The following is a 21708-nucleotide window of genomic DNA, read 5'->3' as shown; positions in this document are numbered from 1 at the left end:
TTGCTGGGTGGGTGTGGCCATGGTGGGTGTGGCCTAGTCATCCTCCTGCGCCATGGGGGGGGGGTGTTCGCCTCCCCCAGGCTCTGGAGGCTTTCCTCAAGCCTCTGGTAGAGTGAAAAATGCCCCCACTGAGCTCTCGAGACTCTCTGAAGTTCCTTCTGGAACTTCCGGGAGGCCCATTTTAACCCCTCCCCAAGCCTTCGCATGGGCCCTCCATTTAGCTCACATCCAAAACAGGCCGGGTGGAGATTCCTGGGAGGGGAGGGGTGCATGGGGCCAGTCAGGGGTGGGATTTGGAGGTTCTCTGAATGACGATAACGTTAGCTACGGGTTCTCCCAAACCTGAGCGAACCTGTAGCAGCTCACCTCTGGAAATACCAGAGGTTTTTATTAATGATCTGGCTCAATATAAGACAGCTTACTATACTCTAAGGCAGTTACTCATATATAGATGCCATAGGTCAGGGGTGTCAAACTCAAGGCCACAAGCCGGATCTGGCCCGCAGGGTGCTTAAATCTGGCCCACGGGGCCAGCCTGCAAATAGCAAAGAACCAGCCCGCAGTGCCTCTAGCAGCCAAAACGGGGTTCGGGGGGACTGCATGCGGGGCCCCCATGCCCCGTTTTGGCTGACAAAATGCTGCAGGAGGCCATCCAGGCCCAAAAACAGGGCGTGAGGGTCACATTTTGGCCAGCAGGGTGCTGCAGGAGGCGTCCATCATGTCTCCCTTTCCCCCCAGCCTGCCTGCAGAGGAGAACTACAAAGCTGATGCATCGGCCCTCGAAGAAATCCAGTTTGACACCCCTGCCGTAGTCAAATCTCCTTGGAGAAGAACATTTGCAGTTGTAATAGTAGAGCTGCTGAAACAGTGTCCTAGGGGCCTTTGTTTGTTTTGAATGTTCTTCTTGGAGGTCAGAAGAACAGCTTGAACTTCAAAAGGTTGAAAGCATTAGAAGATGCTTTTTTAAAACATCAGGACATTCTAAGGCTGGAAGATTCAAAAGAGGCTATCATCAGAAGTGATATGTTTTCCTTTTAACCAAATGAAAAGGTCCTGACCACTGCTGCTCCACACACATCCATCTGTCAGGTTGAGTATGTCAGGATGTTGAGTTTATCCAAAGGACATTAAGCAAGATAATAATGCCTGTTAACCACAAAAAAGGCTGCATATTCTACCTAAGACGTGTGTGGTCAATTTTCTTGGAGAAACTTGTCCACTTCAGGAAAGTTTTGTCAGTTTCAAAATTGCAAGACTGTCTGTCTTCCGGGTAATCTTTAATAAAAATAGAGACGAAGGATTTATTGCATGGTTCTCGACTGGTTCCAATGGCTTGAAGATAGGAGAAATGGAAAGCTACCATATTTTTTGGAGCATAAGATGCATCAAGATTTTGAAGAGGCAAATTTTAAAAAGTTTTTGCACTCTGCAGACCTCTCAAAAACGGCCCGTTTTTCATGAAAATGGGCCTGCTTTTTATCCAAAAAAAGGGCATAGCCTTTTAGAGGCTTATAGAGTGCTCCTGGTGGCTGGGGGGGGGGGGGGGGCAAGCAAAACATGTCCCTTTTTTCACTCATGTTTGCCCTCCCCAGCCCCCAGGAGCATTCTGGAAGCCAGAATAGATAGATAGATATTCATATTCCCTTTCGATTCAATTGTGTCTGATTGTTGTAGATTGCCTGGACCCTGCCGTTTTCTTGGCAAGGTTTTTTGGAATGGTTTGCCATTGTCTCCTTCCTAGGGCTGAGAGAGAGTGACTGGCTCAAGGTCACCCTGTTGGCTTTGTGCCTAAAGGGGGACTAGAACTCACAGTGTCTCCTGGTTTCTCCTCTGATTTCTTAACCACTGCACTAAACTAACTCCATAAATATGAAAAATTGCGAACTCCAAAACATTGGGGTTTCTTTTAACAATTTTCTTCTTTCCTTATCCTATGATTCATCGCATACTAAGAATGCTCCTACTAGGATGTAATTATTCTGACATCTTCAATAACTCTTCAGTAATGATTCAGAAATTAGAATTAGTACCACTTATGTCAGGCACAGGTAAGGATAGATTTTCCTGAGTCAAACTCAGCTCTTAGTGACTGAATAGAGATGTGAGGTTCATGTTGCCCCTAGACCAGTGGTGGGCAACCCGCGGCTCGGGAGCCACATGCGGCTCTTTACACCCTTTAAAGCGGCTCTTCTGTGTGCCGGGTGCCCGCTCCCCTCCCTCCTCTTGGGCTTCGGAGGGAAGCTTCTGCAAAAGCCCGGGCGAGTGACAACCAATTTTGGTCCTATGACTGCAGAATGCTGCAAAATACCATAAATGCAGGCCAGTTGTTGAGTGTTTCAAATGTGATTGGAACACTCAACAAGGTGACCACAGTGTGTGTGTGTGTGTGTGTGTGTGTGTGTGTGTGTGAGTGAGAAAGACAGACAGAGAGAGGAACAGAGAGAGGGAGTGAGGGAGGGAATCAGAGAGAGACTGACAGACAGACAGACACACACACACACAGACAGAGAGAGACTGAGAGGGGGAGGGAGGGAGAGAAAGATAGACAGACAGAGAGACACACACAGAGTGAGTGATTAAGTGAATGAGTGAGAGACAGACACACCCACATACAGAGAGTGACAGAGAGAGAGAGGAAGGGAGGGGAGAGAGACAGAGGGAGAGACAGAGACAGACACACACACACACACAGAGTGAGTGAGAGACAGACACACACACACACACACACAGAGTGACAGAGATGGGGGAGGGAGGGAGAGAGAGACAAAGAGCCAGAGAGAGAGAGAGAGAAAGAAAGAAAAAGAAAAAAAGAAAGAAAGTGGGAGAGAGAGATGAAATTAAAAACAACAACATACAAACCTGACTTACTCAAACTATCCAAGGAAATGCAAGGCCAATGTTCACATTAGTGGTTGTGACTTTGTCAGTCAATGTCAGGATGTAATTTTCTCTACATTGTAAGGCAAATTTTACGGAATTTAACGTTATCGATAAATAATATTGTTCTAAAGTTTTTGTTTTATTAGTTGTGTTATTTGTATCCTCCCAACCTATGTGGATACTTGCATGCAGAATATTCTCAATAAAAACTTATTGAAACTAAAAACAGTGTACCATCCTATGTATTTTCGGTTTTAAAAATGTGGCTCTCAAAGTAAATTTCAATCGTGGTTTTGGCGAGATTTGGCTCAGTTGAAAAAAAAGGTTGCCCACCACTGCCCTAGACCAACAATGAAGAAATGATTGGCAGCTGCCTTCTTCTGGGGATGTTCTTTTAAAATTCTGATCTAGAACCTCCAACACTAGAGCCAGAAGGGGCCTTGAAGCAGTGGTGAAATTCAAATTATTTTACTACCGGTTCTGTGGGCATGGCAGGGGAAGGCTTCTGCAAAATCCCCATTCCAACCCCACTCTGGGGCCAGCCAGAGGTGGTATTTGCTGGTTCTCCAAACTACTCAAAATTTCTGCTACCGGTTCTCCAGAACTTGTCAGAACCTGCTGAATTTCACCCCTGCCTTGAAGGTCTTCTGGTCCAACCCCTGCTCAAGCAGGAGACCCTACCATTCTGGACAAATAGCTGTCCAGTTTCTTCTTGAAAGCCTCCAGTAATGGAGCCCCCACAATTTCTTGAGATTAGTTGTTCCACTGATTAATTGTAGGAAGTTTCTAGTGGAAATCCATTCCCCACCCTTCGACTTCTTAAATATGGCCATAACTGAATCCAATGCCATCGTAATCAACCATCTATTAATTTTAATTATTTGTTTTTTAAGTAGATAAAGGCCCACTAACCAGTTTGTCTAGCATTGTGACAAGTATAAATAAAATAAAAATATAAAATTACAAGGGAAGGAACATCAGCTACAATGAAACAATACACAAAATAATGAACACACGTACCCATTTTTAAGGCTAATATTTTAAATTTACCATCTTTGGAGCTCCCACAACTTCAGGAGGCAAGTCATTCCACTGATTTATTGTTCCCACTGTACAAAATTTCTAGTTTACAGGAATGGAAATTCATGGGGATCTCCCAATCTAGACATAGCTAGAATTAAAGCTAGTTAGCTTTTTCAAGATCAGTCAAGACCAGCTAGGTGCTGTGATCTGTTTTAACTTTTAAGGTTACTTTTCTTATTTGACCTTCAAATAGCAAGTGAAGGTCATATCTCTAAAAGTAAACACCAGCAGGGGAATTAAGTAGTTGGGGCCCAATCAATTGCTTTCATATTTGTTTAATTTTAGTTAGCATTAAAATGCATTGAATATTAATTTACATTGAATATGTTTTCTGTGTTTTCCTCTTCTGCCACCGTAAAAGGTGCATTGTGGTGGCAGTTTTGGAAAAATTGTCGGTATTTAAAATTTATAATCTTACAGGTAGTATTGGGGGCTCAGATCGTCTGCCCTTTTCAACAAGAGGTATGTGACATCTGTCCTTTGGAAAACTTAAACTCTGTCTCTGCCACCTCCCTCAGTTCAAAACACCAATTTTCATTTGAAATGCTAGAACTTGAAGTTAAAAGTATTTGATAGTGTGAATTGTCCTTTATCACCTCACTTCACCTATTATAGTATTTCAGGAGACACTCTTCTCTCCAATTTGCTTGTAGGCTAAATATACTACACATTTACAAAAAGGCAGTGGTGGGATTCAAATAATTTAACAACTGGTTCTCTGCCCTAATGACCGGTTGGGTGGACATGGCCAGGGAGTGTGATAGGCAGCACTTGGTCTCCTACACCCCCTGCTAGCAAAAATGGGCCACGGAGGGGCCACACTGCACTACCCTGCACCCCGTTTTGGGCCTAGTAGTCCTCCCTGCACTTAATTGAGAGCCAAAATGAGGTGCGGGGGACTCCTGGAAGGGGCGGGCAGGAAGGGGTGGGGCCTACCAGCAATTTAACAACTGGTTTGTCTGAATCGGCCCGAACTGGCTGAATCCCACAACTCAACAAGGTCCTTCTTATTGCAATATCTGGTTTTAAATGTCTTCCCCAAAAATGTATGATTAATCCTAACTTTGATTTCATAGGGGCACCAGATCATCATGTTTGATTTTCTGCCCAAAGATAGTAAATTTAAAATACTATTTTTTTAAAGGATGGTTTTTTTTAAAAAAATGTGTGTATTATTTCATTATAGTTTTGATGTCCCTTCCCTTGCAATTTTATATTTTTATCATATTCGTGCTTATCATAATGCTAGGCAAAATTGCTTGATGGTCCTTTATGTATTTAAAAAAAAAACCCAAATAATTAAAATTATTAGATGGTCAAATACAAGGACATTGGATTCAGTTAAGGCCCTATTTTTAAAGTGGGAAGGCGGGGAATGCATTATACCCAAGGTGTGGATGGTTGATTCCCATCTTGAAATCAGCAGAAAATATAAAATGAATTCAAAAAGAACTACAAAATAGAGGGACAGCCATGCGAGAACAATTTTTAAATTCAGTAGAGAACCAGTTTTGGTGTAGTGGTTAAGGCACAAACCTTGAAACTGATAGTTCTTCAAGGTAGATGCGACTAGAAAACCAAAGTTATAAATGTGAATACTACTTTTATTATAATAAATAATAAATAAATATTTATTTCTTAGCGGCACCCTCTCCCGAAGGACTCGGGGCGGCGTACAATGAAACATATGAAATAAATATGTGGACAAAACAAACATATAACAGAGACATATATCGAGACATACACAAGGAGGAGGTCGGCTGATGAATAAAAAACAATTAGAATACAGTGATTAAAAAACCCCTAAATAATTAAATATAATTAAAATACCCAATTAAAAACCCGTCAGGAGCGATATGGTTAGATCAAAGTTGAGCCAGGCCAGCTACTTGGAATAGGTGGGTCTTAAGCTTAATACGAAAGGAGCGGAGGTCAGAGGTATTCCTAATATCCGGAGGGAGGTCATTCCACAGGGCTGGGCCCGCCACAGAGAAGGCTCTACTCCTAGGCGCCGCCCCCCAACACTGTCTAGTGGACGGCACCTGGAGGAGGCCCTCTCTGTGCGAGCGGATTGGTAAGTAATCAAATCTTGCAAATCTGAATAACCCCCCCCCCTTTTTTTTTTTTTTTTTTGCTCATGAGAACTGGAGTGTGTCTGAGCCACTTTCTCAAATTATATTTCTGCCTTGGGCTCAGAGTTTCTTTTATCTGACGGTTGTATTGACTGCAGCTCTTCCTCCTGTTTAGCAAGGTCACCCCTTCTGTGCCCATCACAGAAAGTGGGAGACCATATGGTTTAGTTTAGTGGTGAAATCCTCTGAAGTCTGCTACAGGTTTGGTGAGGGCGCGTGCATGCGCACCGGAGGCGTGCCTGCGCAATGCTAAAAAAAGGAACATTTTGAAGCTTTCAGAGTCTGCAAAGGTAAGTAGAACAGCGAGGGGAGAGAATCCACTGTGCCACACTATTTAGATTAGATAGAAAGCAAGAAATCCGACGATCCTAGCTAATATAAATCGTGCGTCACAGTTCATCGTTGGAAATACCGGTTCAGGCGAACCGGTAGCATTTTTTACTATCGGTTCGGGTGAATCTGCCCGAACCGGCAGCATTTCACCCCTGGTTTAGTCCCACCTTAGACATTATTTATTTATTATTTATTTATTATTTTGACTTCTTAGTCGCCCCCTCTCCCCCAAGGGACTCGGGGCGACGTACACCAGCAGCGGTTACAACGATACAACATGGAGGAGGTAGAACAATAAATAAATAAATTACAATAATTACAATAATTTAAAACAATTAAAAAACCCCAATAATAGTTAAATTTAAAAATTAAAATTAAAAATGCCCAAGAGGTGGAGAAGCTCTAAATTAAGCCAGGCCGGCTAGTCGGAACAGGTGGGTCTTAAGTTTCGTGCAGAAGGAGCGGAGGTCAGTCGTTGTCCTAATGTCTGGGGGGAGGTCATTCCAAAGGGTAGGGCCCATCACAGAGAAGGCCCTACTCCTGGGCGCCGCCCTCTGACAATCTCTGGAGGACGGCACCTGGAGTAGTCCCTCCCTGTGCGAGCGAATAGGTCGCAGGGATGTGTGGGGCAGAACGCGATCCCGCAGGTAGCTAGGCCCTGTGCCATGGAGCGCTTTAAAGATGGTAACTAACACCCTGAAGCGCACCCGGTAGGCTACAGGAAGCCAGTGCAGCTCGCGCAGGAGAGGTGTTATATGGGAGAACCTCGTTCTCCCCATGATTGCCCGCGCGGCTGCATTCTGGACCAACTGCAATCTCCGGGCGCACACCAAGGGGAGCCCCATGTTGAGAGCATTGCAGTAGTCCAGGCGGGACGTCACCAGCGCGTGAGTGACTGTGCGCAGGGCATCCCGGTCCAAAAGGGGTCGCAATTGGCGCACCAGGCGAACCTGGTGGAACGCTCCCCTCGCCACGGCTACCACATGGTCATCCATAGTCAGCCGGGCATCTAGGAGGACGCCCAAATTGCGCGCCCGTTCCACCGGGGCTAATTGCTCGTCCCCAATGGCCAGAGATGGAATATACTGGTTGAACCGGGAAGCCGGAAGCCACAGCCACTCTGTCTTGGAGGGGTTGAGCTTGAGCCTGTTGTCCCCCATCCAGACCCGCACGGCTTCCAGACACCGGGACATCACTTCGACAGCCTCATTGGGGTGGTTTGGGGTGGAAATGTACAGCTGCGTGTCGTCAGCGTACAGATGGTATCCCACCCCAAAACCACGGATGATCTCGCCCAGCGGCTTCATATATGTGTTGAACAGGAGAGGCGAGAGGACCAACCCCTGCGGGACCCCACAAGTGAGGGGCCTCGGGGTCGACCTCTGCTCCCCTGCCAACACACATTGCGTCCGGCCAGAGAGGTAGGAGCGGAACCACCGCAGCACGGTGCCTCCTACCCCCAACCCCTCCAGACGGCGCAATAGGATACCATGGTCGATGGTATCAAAAGCCGCCGAGAGGTCTAAAAGGACAAGGACAGAGGAGCAACCCCTATCCTTTGCCCTCTAGAGATCATCCACCAACGCGACCAAGGCCGTCTCCGTGCTGTGTCCGGGCCGGAAGCTGGACTGGCGCGGGTCTAGATAATCAGATTCCTCCAGGTGATGTGGGAACTGCTGAGCCACCACACTCTCAACAACCTTCGCTAAGAAAGGAAGGTTGGAGACAGGACGATAATTTGCTAGCTCCGTTGGGTCCAGAGAAGGCTTCTTGAGCAGGGGCCTCACCACCGCCTCTTTCAAGGTGGCTGGTAGAGGGCCCTCACCCAACGAAGCGTTCACCAGTCCCAGTAGCCAGCCTTGTGAACCCTCCCAGGATGCCAGTACAAGCCAGGAGGGACACGGGTCCAATAAACATGTGGTGGCTTGCAGTCGCCCGCGCAACCTGTCCAAATCTTCGGTGACCACAGGGTCAAACTCCTCCCAGCGTGGTCTCTCAAGACTCGCCTCGGACGTCCCCCCTGGAGCACTGAAGGGGGTCCATTCACTCCGGATCTGAGCGATTTTATCCTGCAGGTATTCCCCGAATTCCTCTGCCCTACCCTGCAAAGGGGGATCCCGCTGCCCCTGTGACAGGAGGGAGCGGGTCACCCGAAACAGGGTGGCAGGGCGGTTCTCTGTGGACGCAATAAGGGTGGCACAATATCGACATTTGGCCACTCTTAATGCCACAAGGTAGGTCCTTAAGTAGGCTCTTACCTGTGTTCGGTCAGATTCGGAGCGGGAGGATCTCCACTTGCTCTCTAGGCGTCTCCTGTGGCGTTTCATCACCCTTAGCTCCCCGTTAAACCAGGGAGCCCGGGTCGATCGTTGCCACCGGAGAGGCCGCAAAGGCGCAACCCGGTCTAAGGCCCCGGCAGCCGCACTATTCCATGCAGCTACCAGGTCCTCTGCCCGGGAGCGGGACAGGTCTGCAGGAGGTGGCCCAAGCTCTGCCTGGAACCTGTCTGGTTCCATTAGACGCCTGGGGCGGAACCATCTAGGACAATCTGGTTCCGCCTCCCCGCGGCGGGGGGTAGCGCCAGGGAAGTCCAGCTGGAGAAGTGAGTGATCTGACCATGACAGGGGCGTGATGGCTAAATCCCCTATTCCCAGATCACTCGTCCACTGGTCGGAGACAAACACAAGGTCCAGTGTGTGGCCTCCCTCATGTGTGGGGTCCTGAATTACTTGAGTCAGATCCATGGCTGTCATGGAAGCCATGAATTCCTGATCTACCTCGGATGCTTCTCCCATCGACGGCAGGTTGAAGTCATTATTAAACATTAAACTAACTGGTTGACTTTGAGCTACCCTGTTTCCCTGAAAATAAGACATCCCCGGATAATAAGCCCAATTGGACTTTTGAGCGCATGCGCTAAAATAAGCCCTCCCCTCAAAATAAGCCATCCCCGAAAATATTGCAACACAGCAGCAGCCATGAGGTGACCACGCTCGCTGCCTCCTGCACCTCAAAAATAATAAGACCTCCCCCAAAATAAGGCCAAGCGCTTATTTCAGGGGTCAAAAGAAAATAAGACCCTGCCTTATTTTCGGGGAAACACAGTAGTCCTTCTCTCTCTCCCCTACAAGGGCAGAGCAAAAAGCTGCTAAGAAAACTGCAGGAACTGCTCAGGTGCTTCCCAAGTGTCAAGGTTGACTTGAGGGTACGAAAAGAAAAAGAAAATCCTCTTAAGAAAGAACTAAAAGAGATTTCCCCTTTCCTTTTTGTATATTTTTAAATTTATGATCTTTGGTAGGGCTACTGTGCATAGAGTATCGACATTGCACGAACCTCCTAATACTTCCTTTTTTAAGAAAGTTTTTTATTGAACACAAATTAAAACAGTGTCACCGTTCTGGCGAAATCTATGCCATACATGTGAAGATATAAAGTTATACATTCTAACCGCGCTGCTTTTTAACATTTAATCTATTCCGTATTTACAAATAATGAAATATCATATTTCCATGTTGCTTTGTGTTTATCTTATACATTTTCACTATTATAGTTTCATACATAATTCTAGTCTCCTTTCTATGAATCTTAGCCATTGCTTATTTTGCATCTTTCCTTTTTTGTTCCAACCATCGACAAAATTTATCCCAGATCATAGAACCGTGATGGCAAACCTATGGCGCAGGTGGCATACGGAGCCATATCTGCTGGCACGCAAGCCATCAGCCACAGTGTGAATGTGCACGCCAGCCAGCTGATTTTCAGCCTTACAGAGGGCCAGGGGAGGCCGTTTTCACCCTCCCCAGACTTCAGGAAAGCCTCTGGAGCCTGGAGAGGGAAAAAATGGTCTCTCCCAGCCCCCCAGGGAGCCGGAAACGGATCATATCCAAACTTCTGGTTGGCCCGTTGGGCACATTTTTCGCCCTCCTCAGGCTTTTCTGGAGCCTAGGGAGGATGAAAACAGCGTCCCCCCGCCCCTTGGAGGAAATACCAAGCTCAGCTTGGAGGCAAGTAGTGTGGCACATGTGGGGGGAAGCTTGTGGGAGGGTTGTGCGCACATGCGCATGTGGGGGCGCACTTTGCATTATGGGTGCCGGCACACACGCATGCTAATGTGCACATGCCCTCATTTTTTGCACCCAACAACAAAAAGGTTAGCCATCACTGTCTTATAATATTCTGATTCATCTTTATTCTTCAATTCCCATGTCAATTTATCCATTTCAGCACAAGTCAGAGTTTTCCTAATTATTTCCTTGTGGAATTTCCCTGTTTTTCCAGTTTTGGGCAAAGACCATTCTTGCTGCCATAATAGTATGTATTGTTAAATAAATGTCCTCCTAATACTTCTAACTATAATCTTGCAAAGCCCCTCTACATTATTAGTGAATTGTAGGAATTGAGGGCCACATATTGTTCTGAGGTTATAGAACAAACAACACCTGAATTTTGCAGCAATAGTACTCAACCTATGGTCCCCACTGAGCCCAAAATTCCTGTTATTAAGCAAGACATTGGTTAAGTGAGTTTTGCCCTGTTTTACAACTTTCTTCCCACAGCTGTTAAGTGAACCACTGCAGCTGCTACGTGTCGCAAAGTTGTTAAGTGAATCTGGCTTCCCCATTCCGACTTTGCTTGTCAGAAGGTCTGAAATGGGGACTTACATGATCCCGGGACATTGCAATGGTCGTAAATATGAACCTGTGGCCAAATGTCTGAATTTTGATCATGTGACCATGGGGATGAAACAAATGGTTGAAAGTGTGACAAATGGTCATAAGTTACTTTTTTTCACTGCCGTTGTCACTTCAAACGGTCACTAAGCAAAGGGTCGTAAGTCGAGGACTACCTGTAGTGGGATCCTAGCTTTATTTTTCAGAATCTACACTGCAGCTGGGAAAACTTGTGAATGGCTCCAAATGCCCACTCGCTATTATTTCAACATCCCTCTGTCGTGGCAAGGAAAGCAGGCTGAGGTTGTTGAGACCTGCAAACGACCCAATTTCGGTCCTAAGCAAAGAAGAGTTTTGCAAAGTGGGCAAGCTATGCCAGCCTGAAATTTGCTCAAATCCTTTGCACATTATTTGCTTTTCATGTTTTTTGAGGCAGGATGGAGAGCCATCAGTCGTAGGAGTTCTAGTGGTTCTGTGGGAGTGGCTTGGTGGGTGTGGCATGGCGGGTGTGGCAGGGAAAGGATAATGTAAATCCCCATTCCCTCCCCACTCCAGGGGAAGGATACTGCAAAATCTCCCTTCCCTTCCATTCCAGGGGAAGGATACTGCAAAATCTCCATTCCCTCCCCACTCCAGGGGAAGGATAGCCCAAAATCCCCATTTCCTCCCCACTCCAGGGGAAGGATCCTGCAAACTTTCCTTTCCCTTCCCACTCCAGGGGAAGGATACTGCAAAATCTCCATTCCCTCCCCACTCCAAGGGAAGATTATTGCAAAATCCCCATTTCCTCCCAATTAACTGGGAGTCGGGAGGCACAGAATAGATTGGGGCGGGACCAGTCAGAGGTGGTATTTACCAGTTCTCCAAACTACTCAAAATTTCTGCTTCTGGTTCTCCAGAACTGGTCAGAACCTGCTGAATACCACCTCTGAGGGCCATGTTCAGAATCTCGACTCAATGGCGATCCAGTCTGCTTAATGTCTCCTCCCCCCTCCCCTTAATGAAAGCATTTGCTACTAAATCAGGAAAGGAAGGGCAGTGAGTGAAAAAAACGAAGTCGCTCTCCAGATACAGTCAAAGGGGCAAAAGCTAGGCTTTCCTGAGTTTTACTGCTTCACCAAATGGGCTTTTTCCTACGATGAAGTTGCCATTAAGTGAAACCACAGCTGCTTCCAGGCCTTTCTTCCCATTAGCTGAGCAGACAGTCTCATCACTGGGATGAGCTTTCACATAGACCAGATCAGAGGTCAGGATGACGCTGGAAAATATTTGCTCAAGCACCCAGCTTTCCTCATACTTAGGCGAACGGATTGAAATGAAGTAGTTGATATGATCTCCCAATTCTGAATGCCTAGTTGCTAAATTCAGTGGGGGAACTGCCAACTGGCAACTCTCGGGGTGAAGAAACCCAACACAAGCCAACCTGGACTACCAGCAGCTAAGGATGGTCAGACGTCTGTCTTGGATGAAATATAGCAGAAAATTAGGTAGATAACAGAGGAGAATATTCTTGAAGGTAGCACAGCTGGTTAGCTGGCTGTACTCAATGTTTCAATATGTTTTGTGGCTTCTCTCCCTTATGGATTAAACTTGCCACTATGCTCACAAGGACACAACTGGATCTTGATTTGTGGTTGGGAGAGAGATCCAACGTTTTAACCATAACATGATTAAAAATCAGAGTGGGGCTGGCAAAATCTTTGGACGGAAAGCATTTCTGTATGAAGTGGTCTTCAGTTACTGCCCGCAGGAATTGCTAGGTACATTTTTGTCTATTAGTGCAGATGTTAAACCATCTGCTGCAGAAGTCCGGGACCATGAATGAAATTGCAAACTTTATTTATTCCCCCCCCTCTCAAATAAAGACCTTAGATGGGGGAATCTCCCTTCATTTTTCATGACCTCTACGTCTTTATCGTTTGGCAATCAAGAAATTACGCAGGCAAAATTTTACCTGGCACGAAGAAAAGCGGACAAGATTTGATTTGCTAAATTTAAGAGTGGAAGATGATCAGGTTTGGCTTAAAACAAGTTTAAACAGAGCAGTCTCAAAACTCCAGCATTTCATGCTTTTATGGCACGAAAGCGTAACCGGAATGAAACTGTAAAGCAGGGGAAACAGGATCTCCATTCAACTAGTTTTTTTTTCTAGATAGCTCTGTCTTTCATTTGGTTCTAGATCCTACAGAATACCTCTTTAGAGACAGGGAGGAGATGCGAATTAGTAATACGCCTGCATGAGTCTGAGCCAAATCGCCTTTTAGTGTTCCATTGTCTATCCAGCAAAATAAACAAAGAATTTAAAAAGAAAAAGCAATCTCTTTATGCTGGAGAGATTATTCCGTGAGAACATGGACAGAAGCAATCAAGAGGGATCCAGCTTCCCTATCCTAAGGGGAGCAAATCTAGGGAGAAACCCTGCCAAATCCAGGGTAACCTTTCGGCCACGGGAATCCCTAAAATCAAACGGGTGCAAGTTTTTTTGGTTACTGAATGTAGAAACCCTTGCTTTACTTCAACCGCTGCGTTCTCAGCATCAACAACAGCTGCAGCCAGGCGGTTTCACTTGTGCAGGGCATCCGCTGAGCCAAGTGCGGTAGGAAAAGGGCCACAGACAGTTTGCCTTGGAAGAAGCAAAATTATGCAAAAAGGACAGCTCCAGTGGCATACAGAGTCTGTTCTAAGTGATTCCAAGGGGAGCCAAATTCCAAGGGGAGCCAAATCATTTTAGGATGAGGTGGATGGCATTTCAAAGTTCCCCTTTGTGCCTTCCAGGCAGACATGAATTTCTGAGTGGAGGGAGGGAGGAAGAAGCACCTCTTCACATCCCTGCTTGGGTATCTTTATCGGCACCCTGCTTCTCTCCCCTCCCCTCCTTTATCCCACCCACACAGTCTGGGTCCCCCATCTTATCCTCTCCACTGAAGGGAGGGTTCCCCCTTCTTCAAGGTCTCTGGTGCTGGGAAAACCGTCCTCCCCCCTCCCTCCCCCATTTCAGAGGCATTTCCTCCAGAGATCCTTTTGCAGTAGAAGCGAGCAGACGCTGAATTCCCAGGAAAGAAAAGGGACTCTGGCAACCAGCAGGCATTTATTGAAGGGATGGGTTGGGTTTTTTTTTTTTTTTTTTGCCTTAGGTGGCTGGCAATGATGATGATGATGGCGAGGAGCTGTTTTCTCCCCTCAGTTGGAGGCTTTTCCTCTCCCTGCCCCATCTCGCCACTCTCAGCAGCCACCAGAGGGAAATTAGAAAAAGAGGCGAATTCTTCACCACTGCAGCAACGGGAGCCCCGCCTGGCCCAAGGCATCACCACGTGAAGCCCACTCCCTGCGTCCGTCCCACCCTCGCCTCCCCCTCCCTGTTCCTCCCAGGGGTAGGCAGCCAACCCCCAACCGGGCGCTCTCCAAAAAGCCTCAGGTAGTCCGCATCCCCATCAGCAGGAATGGCTCTTGTGGCCAGGCAGGTTGGGGAAGCATGCCATGGCCAAAGGGCTTAAAAACGCATGGGGTTGGTTGGGGGAGAGAGGGGGGGGAGAGAGATGGAAGAGACATCCGAGAGGCGGGGGAGGGGAAAGGTCTCAGTGGCAACTGCACACTCCCATGCCCAGTTTTCACCCTGTCGCCCATCCATCCGTCCTTGGCAGGGCGGGTCCTTTGGTGAAGGCAAATTCTGCAGCCGGGTGAGTTTGTTTCACAAGACACACCGCCAAAGCCCCACCACCACCTCCACCTCCCCCGGCTGCCCCGAGAGTCCCGTTTCCCGCCCCCACCCCGCCCCATTGCTATACTGAGACTAAGCGATCCTAGCAAGAGCCCTTGGACTTATAGACCGCTTCACGGTGCTTTTTACAGTCCCCTCTCCAAGCTGTTTACAAGAGTCAGCCTGCTTGGCCCCCTCCACAATCGGGGTCCTCATTTGACCCACCTGGGAAGGATGAGAGGCTGAATAAAGAATACATTCCTATCTTTGTAAATATGGTTACAATTTAAATGAATATATAATACCTAGCACTGTAATCGATCTAATTAGTAACTAGGTTAATCTAAGTGGACATCGATGCGGAAATGCTGTAATGAGTGGAACTATAGGTTGTTGTTTTTAATGCTGAAATGGGTTAAATAAAATTTATATTTTTTTAAAAAAAGAACACATTCTTATCTTTGTAAATATGGTGATCATTTAAATGAATATATAATACCTAGCATGGTAATCGATATAATTAGTAACTAGGTTAATCCAAGTGACGGAATGCATTGCAATGAGTGGAACTGTATCTTGTTGCTTTTATATGTTTAATAAAATTTTATTTTATAAAATATCTGCTTAATAAATGTGTTTAATAATATTTATTTAGAAAAAAGAACCAATTCATCCCAAATAAGGCTTCTCTCGCGCTCCCCCTCCCCAGCTTCCACTACCCCCCTCCCCAAAGGGTTGCCTTCCCGGGGACAAACCGGGCACCGGTTACGAAAAAACTCCCACCCCGCATCCTTTCCCCCGTTCCAGCCACAGCGCCGCTCGGAGCCCGGAGTGCAGCCTCCAAGCCGTTCGCCTTCAGCCTTCCGCCCAAGGAGCAAGTGGGGCAAGTGGCGACGCGAAGCGCGACCACGCAGCTCCTGCCTGCCTGCCTCCCTTCCTCCCCGCCGCCCTCTGCACATGCTCCGGGGCTCCCCTTAAGGCATCACCGCCCTCCCCAGCAACGGGAGAAACCCGGGGAAAGGGAGCGGGAGGAAGAGAGGAGCGGATCGAGCCGGGGCACTCACGTCTCGGAAGCGGTTCCAGTGCTTGATCTTGCCGCTGTACTGGGCGATGGAAGAGAGCCATTGCTCGTCCTCCATGAAATTGCCCGGGCTCTCGCCTTCCTTGGCCGCTTTGCCGTCTCCTTCCGCCCAAGCCACGGCCAGCAGAAGCGGCACCAGGCAGCAGCAGCAGCAGCCCGGGGCTCTCATCGCGGGACGGGCTAGCGGGCCTGGGGGTCGTGGTCCTCCTCCTCCTCCTCAGATGGCCGCGAAGCGCCTTGTGGCTCTCCCGGGCCCCCCTTCGCCGGACCCCGGCTAGGCGAGAATGGTGGGAGAGAGCGAGCGAGCGAGAGCCCCAAAGGCGAGCGACCGGCTTTGCAGATGCGCTGCTCGGGAAAAGGCAGCTCGGCCAGCGTCGGGGAGGGGGACGGAGTCTGCGCCAAAAGAGGCTGGCTTAAGTCACAGGAGGAGCAGCATCACGGTTGACATCATGGTACCTGGGGGGGAAAGGAGCCCAGCCCGGCGGTGGAGAAGAGGCTGGGGAGGGTGGGGGAAGATAGGAGATTCAGGAAAGGGGACCAGCCTGATCCTCAGGTAGCGTCGGTCCTGAGTTCCCTTCCCATACACTTTCTTTCTTCTCTTTCTTTCTTCTTTTTCTTCTTCTTCTTCTCCTCCATCACCACCACCACCACCTCTGCCTCCTCTTTTTTCTTCTCCTCCTCCTCCTCTTCTCTTCCTCCACCTCCACCTCCTCTTGTTCTCCTCCTCCTCCTCCTCCTCCTCCTCCTCCACCACTACCACCACCTCCTCCTCCTTTTTCTTCTCCTCCTCCTCCTCCTCCTCGCCACCACCTCCTCCTCCTCCTCTTCTTTTTCTTCTTCTTCTCCTCCACCACCTCCTCCTCCTGTTCTCCTCCTCCATCACCACCACCACCACCTCCTCTTTCTTCTTCTCCTCCTCCACCTCCTCCTCCTGTTCTCTTCCTGCTCCTCTTCTTCTCTTCCTCCACCTCTCCTCCTCCTCTTCTTCTTCTCTTCCTCCACCTCCACCTCCTCCTGTTTTTCTCCTCCTCCTCCTCCTCCACTACCACCACCTCCTCCTCCTCCTCCTCCGCCACCACCACCACTTTTTCTTTTTCTTCTTCTTCTTCTTCTTCTTCTTCTTCTTCTTCTTCTTCTTCTTCTTCTTCTTCTTCTTCTTCTCCTCCTCCTCCTCCTCCTCCTCCTCCTCCTCCTCCTCCTCCATCACCACCTCCTCCTCCTCTTCTTCTTCTCCTCCTCCATCACCATCACCACCTCCTCTTTCTTCTTCTCCTCCACCACCTCCTCCTGTTCTCCTCCTCCTGTTCTCCTCCTCCTCTTCTTCTTCTCCTCCTCCTCCATCACCACCACCTCCACCTCCTTTTTCTTCTCCTCCTCCTCCTCTCCTCCTCCTTTTCTTCTCTTCCTCCATCTCCACCTCCTGTTTTTCTCCTCCTCCTCCATCACCTCCTCCTTCTTCTTCTCCTCCTCCGCCACCACCACCATCTCCTCCTCTTCTTTTTCTTCTTCTTCTTCTCCTCCACCACCTCCTCCTCCTGTTCTTCTTTTCCTCCTCTATCTTCTTCCTCTCCTCCTGCTCCTTGTCCTTCTCCCCCCCCCCTCTCCCTCTTCCTCTTCAGATCGCTGACCCCACAGATTGTTGCATGACTTGCAATATCGATCCTGGAAGATCAGAAAGATGTAATACGGTAGATGAACAGTTTGCAAATTTGGCCAAAGTCTTGCCACTGGGATAATAAGCAGATGGCTTCAATGGAAGTCGCTAGGGATCCTCTGACACATTCAGTGAAAGCTAAGATTAAGATTGACTTAGAATCCAAGGACATAATTGTACAATCCTCTAATAAGGATGCAGAAATATGACACATTTCCATGCTAAAATAATCAAATGGTTGTTTTTTTTAAAAAAAAATATTTCCCTCCCATGTTAATTTTTCTTTCATTTGTAGGATTCCAAGTAGATCACCAAATGAATTTGCCAAGCATTTCAAACCCAGCTGTTTTTACTTAAATGCCAAACTCTGAAACTGAAACCAATTAGATTTTGCTACCATCTTAATAGATCTACAGATTCTTATGCAAGCATAGGAATCAAACAGATTATTCACTGTAATCTGTTGGTATCAAAATACCATTAGAGCCCGCTTGATCTTAGCACTAAGAGACCATTGCTTTTCACATGAGGAGCATTTATTTATTTATTTATTTTATTTTATTTAGTTTGTCAAACATGTATACGATAACAGGTATAAGTATGAACATGGACATGGACAAAGGAAATGAATACAAATAAATGGGGACAGTAGGACAGGGATGGTAGGCATGCTGGTGTGCTTATTTATGCACGCTCCTTACAGACCTCTTAGGAATGAGGTGAGGTCCACGGTAGACAGTTTAAGATTAAAGTTATGGGGTTTGAGGATGTAACAACAGAGTCAGATAGTGCATTCCAGGCATTGACCACTCTGTTGCTGAAGTCGTATTTTCTGCAATTGGGTTTGGAACAGTTTACCTTGAGTTTGTATCTATTGGTTGCCGGTGTATTATTGCGGTTGAAGCTGAAGCAGTCATTGACAGGTAGGAAGTTGTAGCAGACAATTTTTTGTACTACACTTAGGTCAGACCTTAATCAGCGTAGTTCTAGGTTCTCCAAGCCCAAAATTTTAAGCCTGGTGGCATTAGGTATTCTATTGTGAGCAGAGGAGTAGAGGACTCGTCTCATGAAATACCTTTGGACTCTCTCGATTGTATTAATGTCCATGATCCAGACTAAATTAAGAATGGTGGTTTCTTTTTTGTTTCCTGTGAACAAGAACTAAGCCTCAACACAACGTTCCTCTCTGAAAGTCATCTATGGCACTGAAATCCTTTAGCTGTGTTTAGATTCTGCTGGAATGCTGGTCCTTCCTCTTTCTAGCGTAATGAACATCTGCTGAACGGAATAAATACAAAACTGTTTTCTGGCCAAGTTGAGGTTTCCCCCTCCAGATCTTGGTGTGATCACTCACTCTTCCCTTGTGAGTGTTTCAGCGGCCTCTGAAAACCTTCTGAATTGTGTGGGTCTGTCTTTTGTTGTTTCCCCATGTTGCCATTTTTTGTTCCTTTTATCTTTTGTTTTGTCCTGTTAATGTTATCTTTTCCTGTGTTGTTCTTGTTTTTTACTCTGTGACCCACTCCAAATTGCCCTGGAGTTGGGTGGTGGATTGAATAAATAAATGTAGGAGCCAGACAAATTTAAATTTGTTTGTTGTCCCCCTGCGGCTTTCGCATTTTGCATTTAATTTACACATTTCCAGATTCTCAGGCAGGCCAGAATAAATAATAAACTCACTCTGGGTTTTGCAACAACAAAGCTCTGGTTGCACCCAGTTGTCGTGCTGTTAAAAAGAGACAGTGTCATGGCTAGACGGTTGAGCTTGGTGGTTAATTAATTAAAATGGTTACTCATCTGCAAAACCCACTGGGTGGCCTTTGACCGGTTACAAACTCTCAGCCTAACTTAATTGACAGGGTTGAGTTGGGGATCACATAAGGTAACCTCTTTGGAAGAAGGGAAGCTTATAAAATTTGTCACCCTTCATTGGGCTCCTCGGATTCAGGGTTACTTTGAAAGGGAATATGTCTTTTCAAAGGGAAAAACATATATAAAAACAAAATACAAAAGGGACGTGGTGGCTCAGTGGCTAAGACACTGAGCTTGTTGATCAGAAGGTCAGCAGTTCGGCGGTTTGAATCCCTAGCACCACATAACAGAGTGAGCTCCCGTTACTTGTCCCAGCTTCTGCCAACCCAGCAGTTCGAAAGCACATAAAAATGCAAGTAGAAAAATAGGGACCACCTTTGGTGGGAAGATAACAGCATTCCGTGTGCCTTCAGCATTTAGTCATGCCAGCCACATGACCACGGAGATGTCTTTGGACAGTGCTGGCTCTTCAGCTTTGAAACAGAGATGAGCACCACCCCCTAGAGTTGGGAACAACCAGCACATATGTGCGAGGGGAACCTTTACCTTTATTGAGCCAGTAAACAGAGTTTTCAGTAAATAATGCGTCAATTAGAATACAATGCAAGAAAAATACATTTATCTAAATTAATTCAAAAAAAAAAATCAAAGACATTGCTGGGGGAAAAACTTGTATGATAAAAACACGTACATGAGAAAGTAGGGAGAAAAAAATGCAGCTGAATTTCTAGGATGCAAAATAATCCATGAGTGTAATAATTCCCAATATCTTCATAAAATAAATTTAAAAAATAAAATGAATCTTACCTGTCTATTTACTATCAGTCACAAGGAGATAATCTGTTGAAATAAGGAATTTATATATAGTCTGATTGAACTACAGTATATTGTTGTTTACCTTTATGCCTTTTCCAACATGTCTACGCCACAACCGTGCTGAACAAGGAAGTAAAAAAATATCAAAATGATAATTATTTCAGTCATCCTGGAATATGGTAGAATTTTTAACACTCTTCTCTGGCAAGAGCCAATTTTCTTTTATTTTTGGCTCAAATGGTGGCATAGTGGTTAAAATGCAGTATTGCAAGCAAACTGCCCACTGCCAGGAGTTCGATCTTAACCGGCTCAAGGTTGACTCAGCCTTCACTCCTTCCTAAGTTGGTAAAAGGAGGACCCAGATTGTTGGGGGCAATAGGCTGATTCTGTAAACCTCTTAGAGAGGGCTATAAAAGCAATGTGAAGCAGTATATAAGTGCTATTGCTAACATATGATAGCCAAACATGCAATGAATACCTCATTCTTTCTTACACTCTGATACATATAAAGGAGTCAGCCTTTGATGTCGTGATTGTGACCACCATATTGCATTTTTTTTAGCCTGCCTCTTTATCACCACTGTAGATTCCTTTGGGTCATGAGCATTTCAGCCAATTATTGTTGAAAGAAACACCAAGGATTAGGACAAGGTAAGATATTATATATGATGGTACTTGCCTGACTTTAGAGGCCACACTACAATCAGCTACAGACTACAGGTAGTCCTCAACTTACAACCAGAATTGAGCCCAAACTTTCTGATACTAAGCAAGACAGTTGTTAAGTGAGTTTTGCTCCATTTTAGGACCTTTCTTCCCATAGCGGTTAAGGGAATCGCTGCAGTTGTTAAGTTATCAACACAGTTGTTAAGTGAGTCAGGCTTCCTTATTGCTTGTCAGCAGGTTGCAAAAGGTGAGCACATGACCCGGGGACACTGCAACGGTCATAAATACGGGCCAGTTGCCAAGCGTCTGAATTTTGATCATGTGACAATGGGGACGCTGCAACAGTTGTAAGTGTGAAAAATGGTTATAAGACATTTTTCCCCACTGGCACCGTAACTTTGAACAGTCACTAAATGAATGGTTGTAAGTTGAGGATTCAGAGATAGGATTCAGCTGGTTCGGATCGGTTCAGGCAAACTGGATGCTAATTTTACATCTGGTTCACCGAACCGGTAGTTGCAAGGATTGGCTGGCCCCGCCCATCCCAGGAGTCTCCACACAGCCTGTTTTAGATGCCAGGTAAGTACAGGCCCTGCACGGAGGCTCTGGGAGGACGAAAAATGGGCCTCCTGAAAGTTCCGGAAGTCCGGAAATGGACTCATTTCCGGGCTCTGGAGGGCCTCCCGGAGCGCGGGGGAGGCCGTTTTCCTCTTCCCGGAGGCTTGAGGAAATCCTCCATAGCTTGGGGAGGGTGAAAATATCCCTCCTCGCTGTGGTGCAGGAGGTCGAGTAGGCCATGCCCACCATGGCTACACCCACCCAGCAACCGGGCAGAGAACCAGTTGTTAAAATATTTGAATGCCACCCCTATGACTACCTGTATGTCT

General features: G+C 46.7%; 1 protein-coding gene across 1 annotated transcript in view; it reads right to left on the bottom strand.

Moving 5' to 3' along the window:
* SPOCK2 (SPARC (osteonectin), cwcv and kazal like domains proteoglycan 2) overlaps positions 1-16267 on the bottom strand; it is a 123050-nt gene extending 106783 nt beyond the window's left edge. Inside the window, exon 1 of the mRNA XM_081955843.1 lies at positions 15860-16267. Within this exon, the coding sequence (XP_081811969.1) occupies positions 15860-16045 (186 nt within the window). The 5' untranslated portion in view covers positions 16046-16267. The remainder of the gene's footprint in view (positions 1-15859) is intronic.
* Between the last annotated feature and the right edge of the window lie 5441 nt (positions 16268-21708).

Source organism: Natrix helvetica, assembly GCF_964273705.1.
Source record: "Natrix helvetica genome assembly, chromosome: 5".
In the NCBI taxonomy this organism is placed as follows: domain Eukaryota; kingdom Metazoa; phylum Chordata; class Lepidosauria; order Squamata; family Natricidae; genus Natrix; species Natrix helvetica.
Note: the sequence above shows the minus strand (reverse complement) of the source record. Positions and strands in the feature narration are given on the sequence as shown.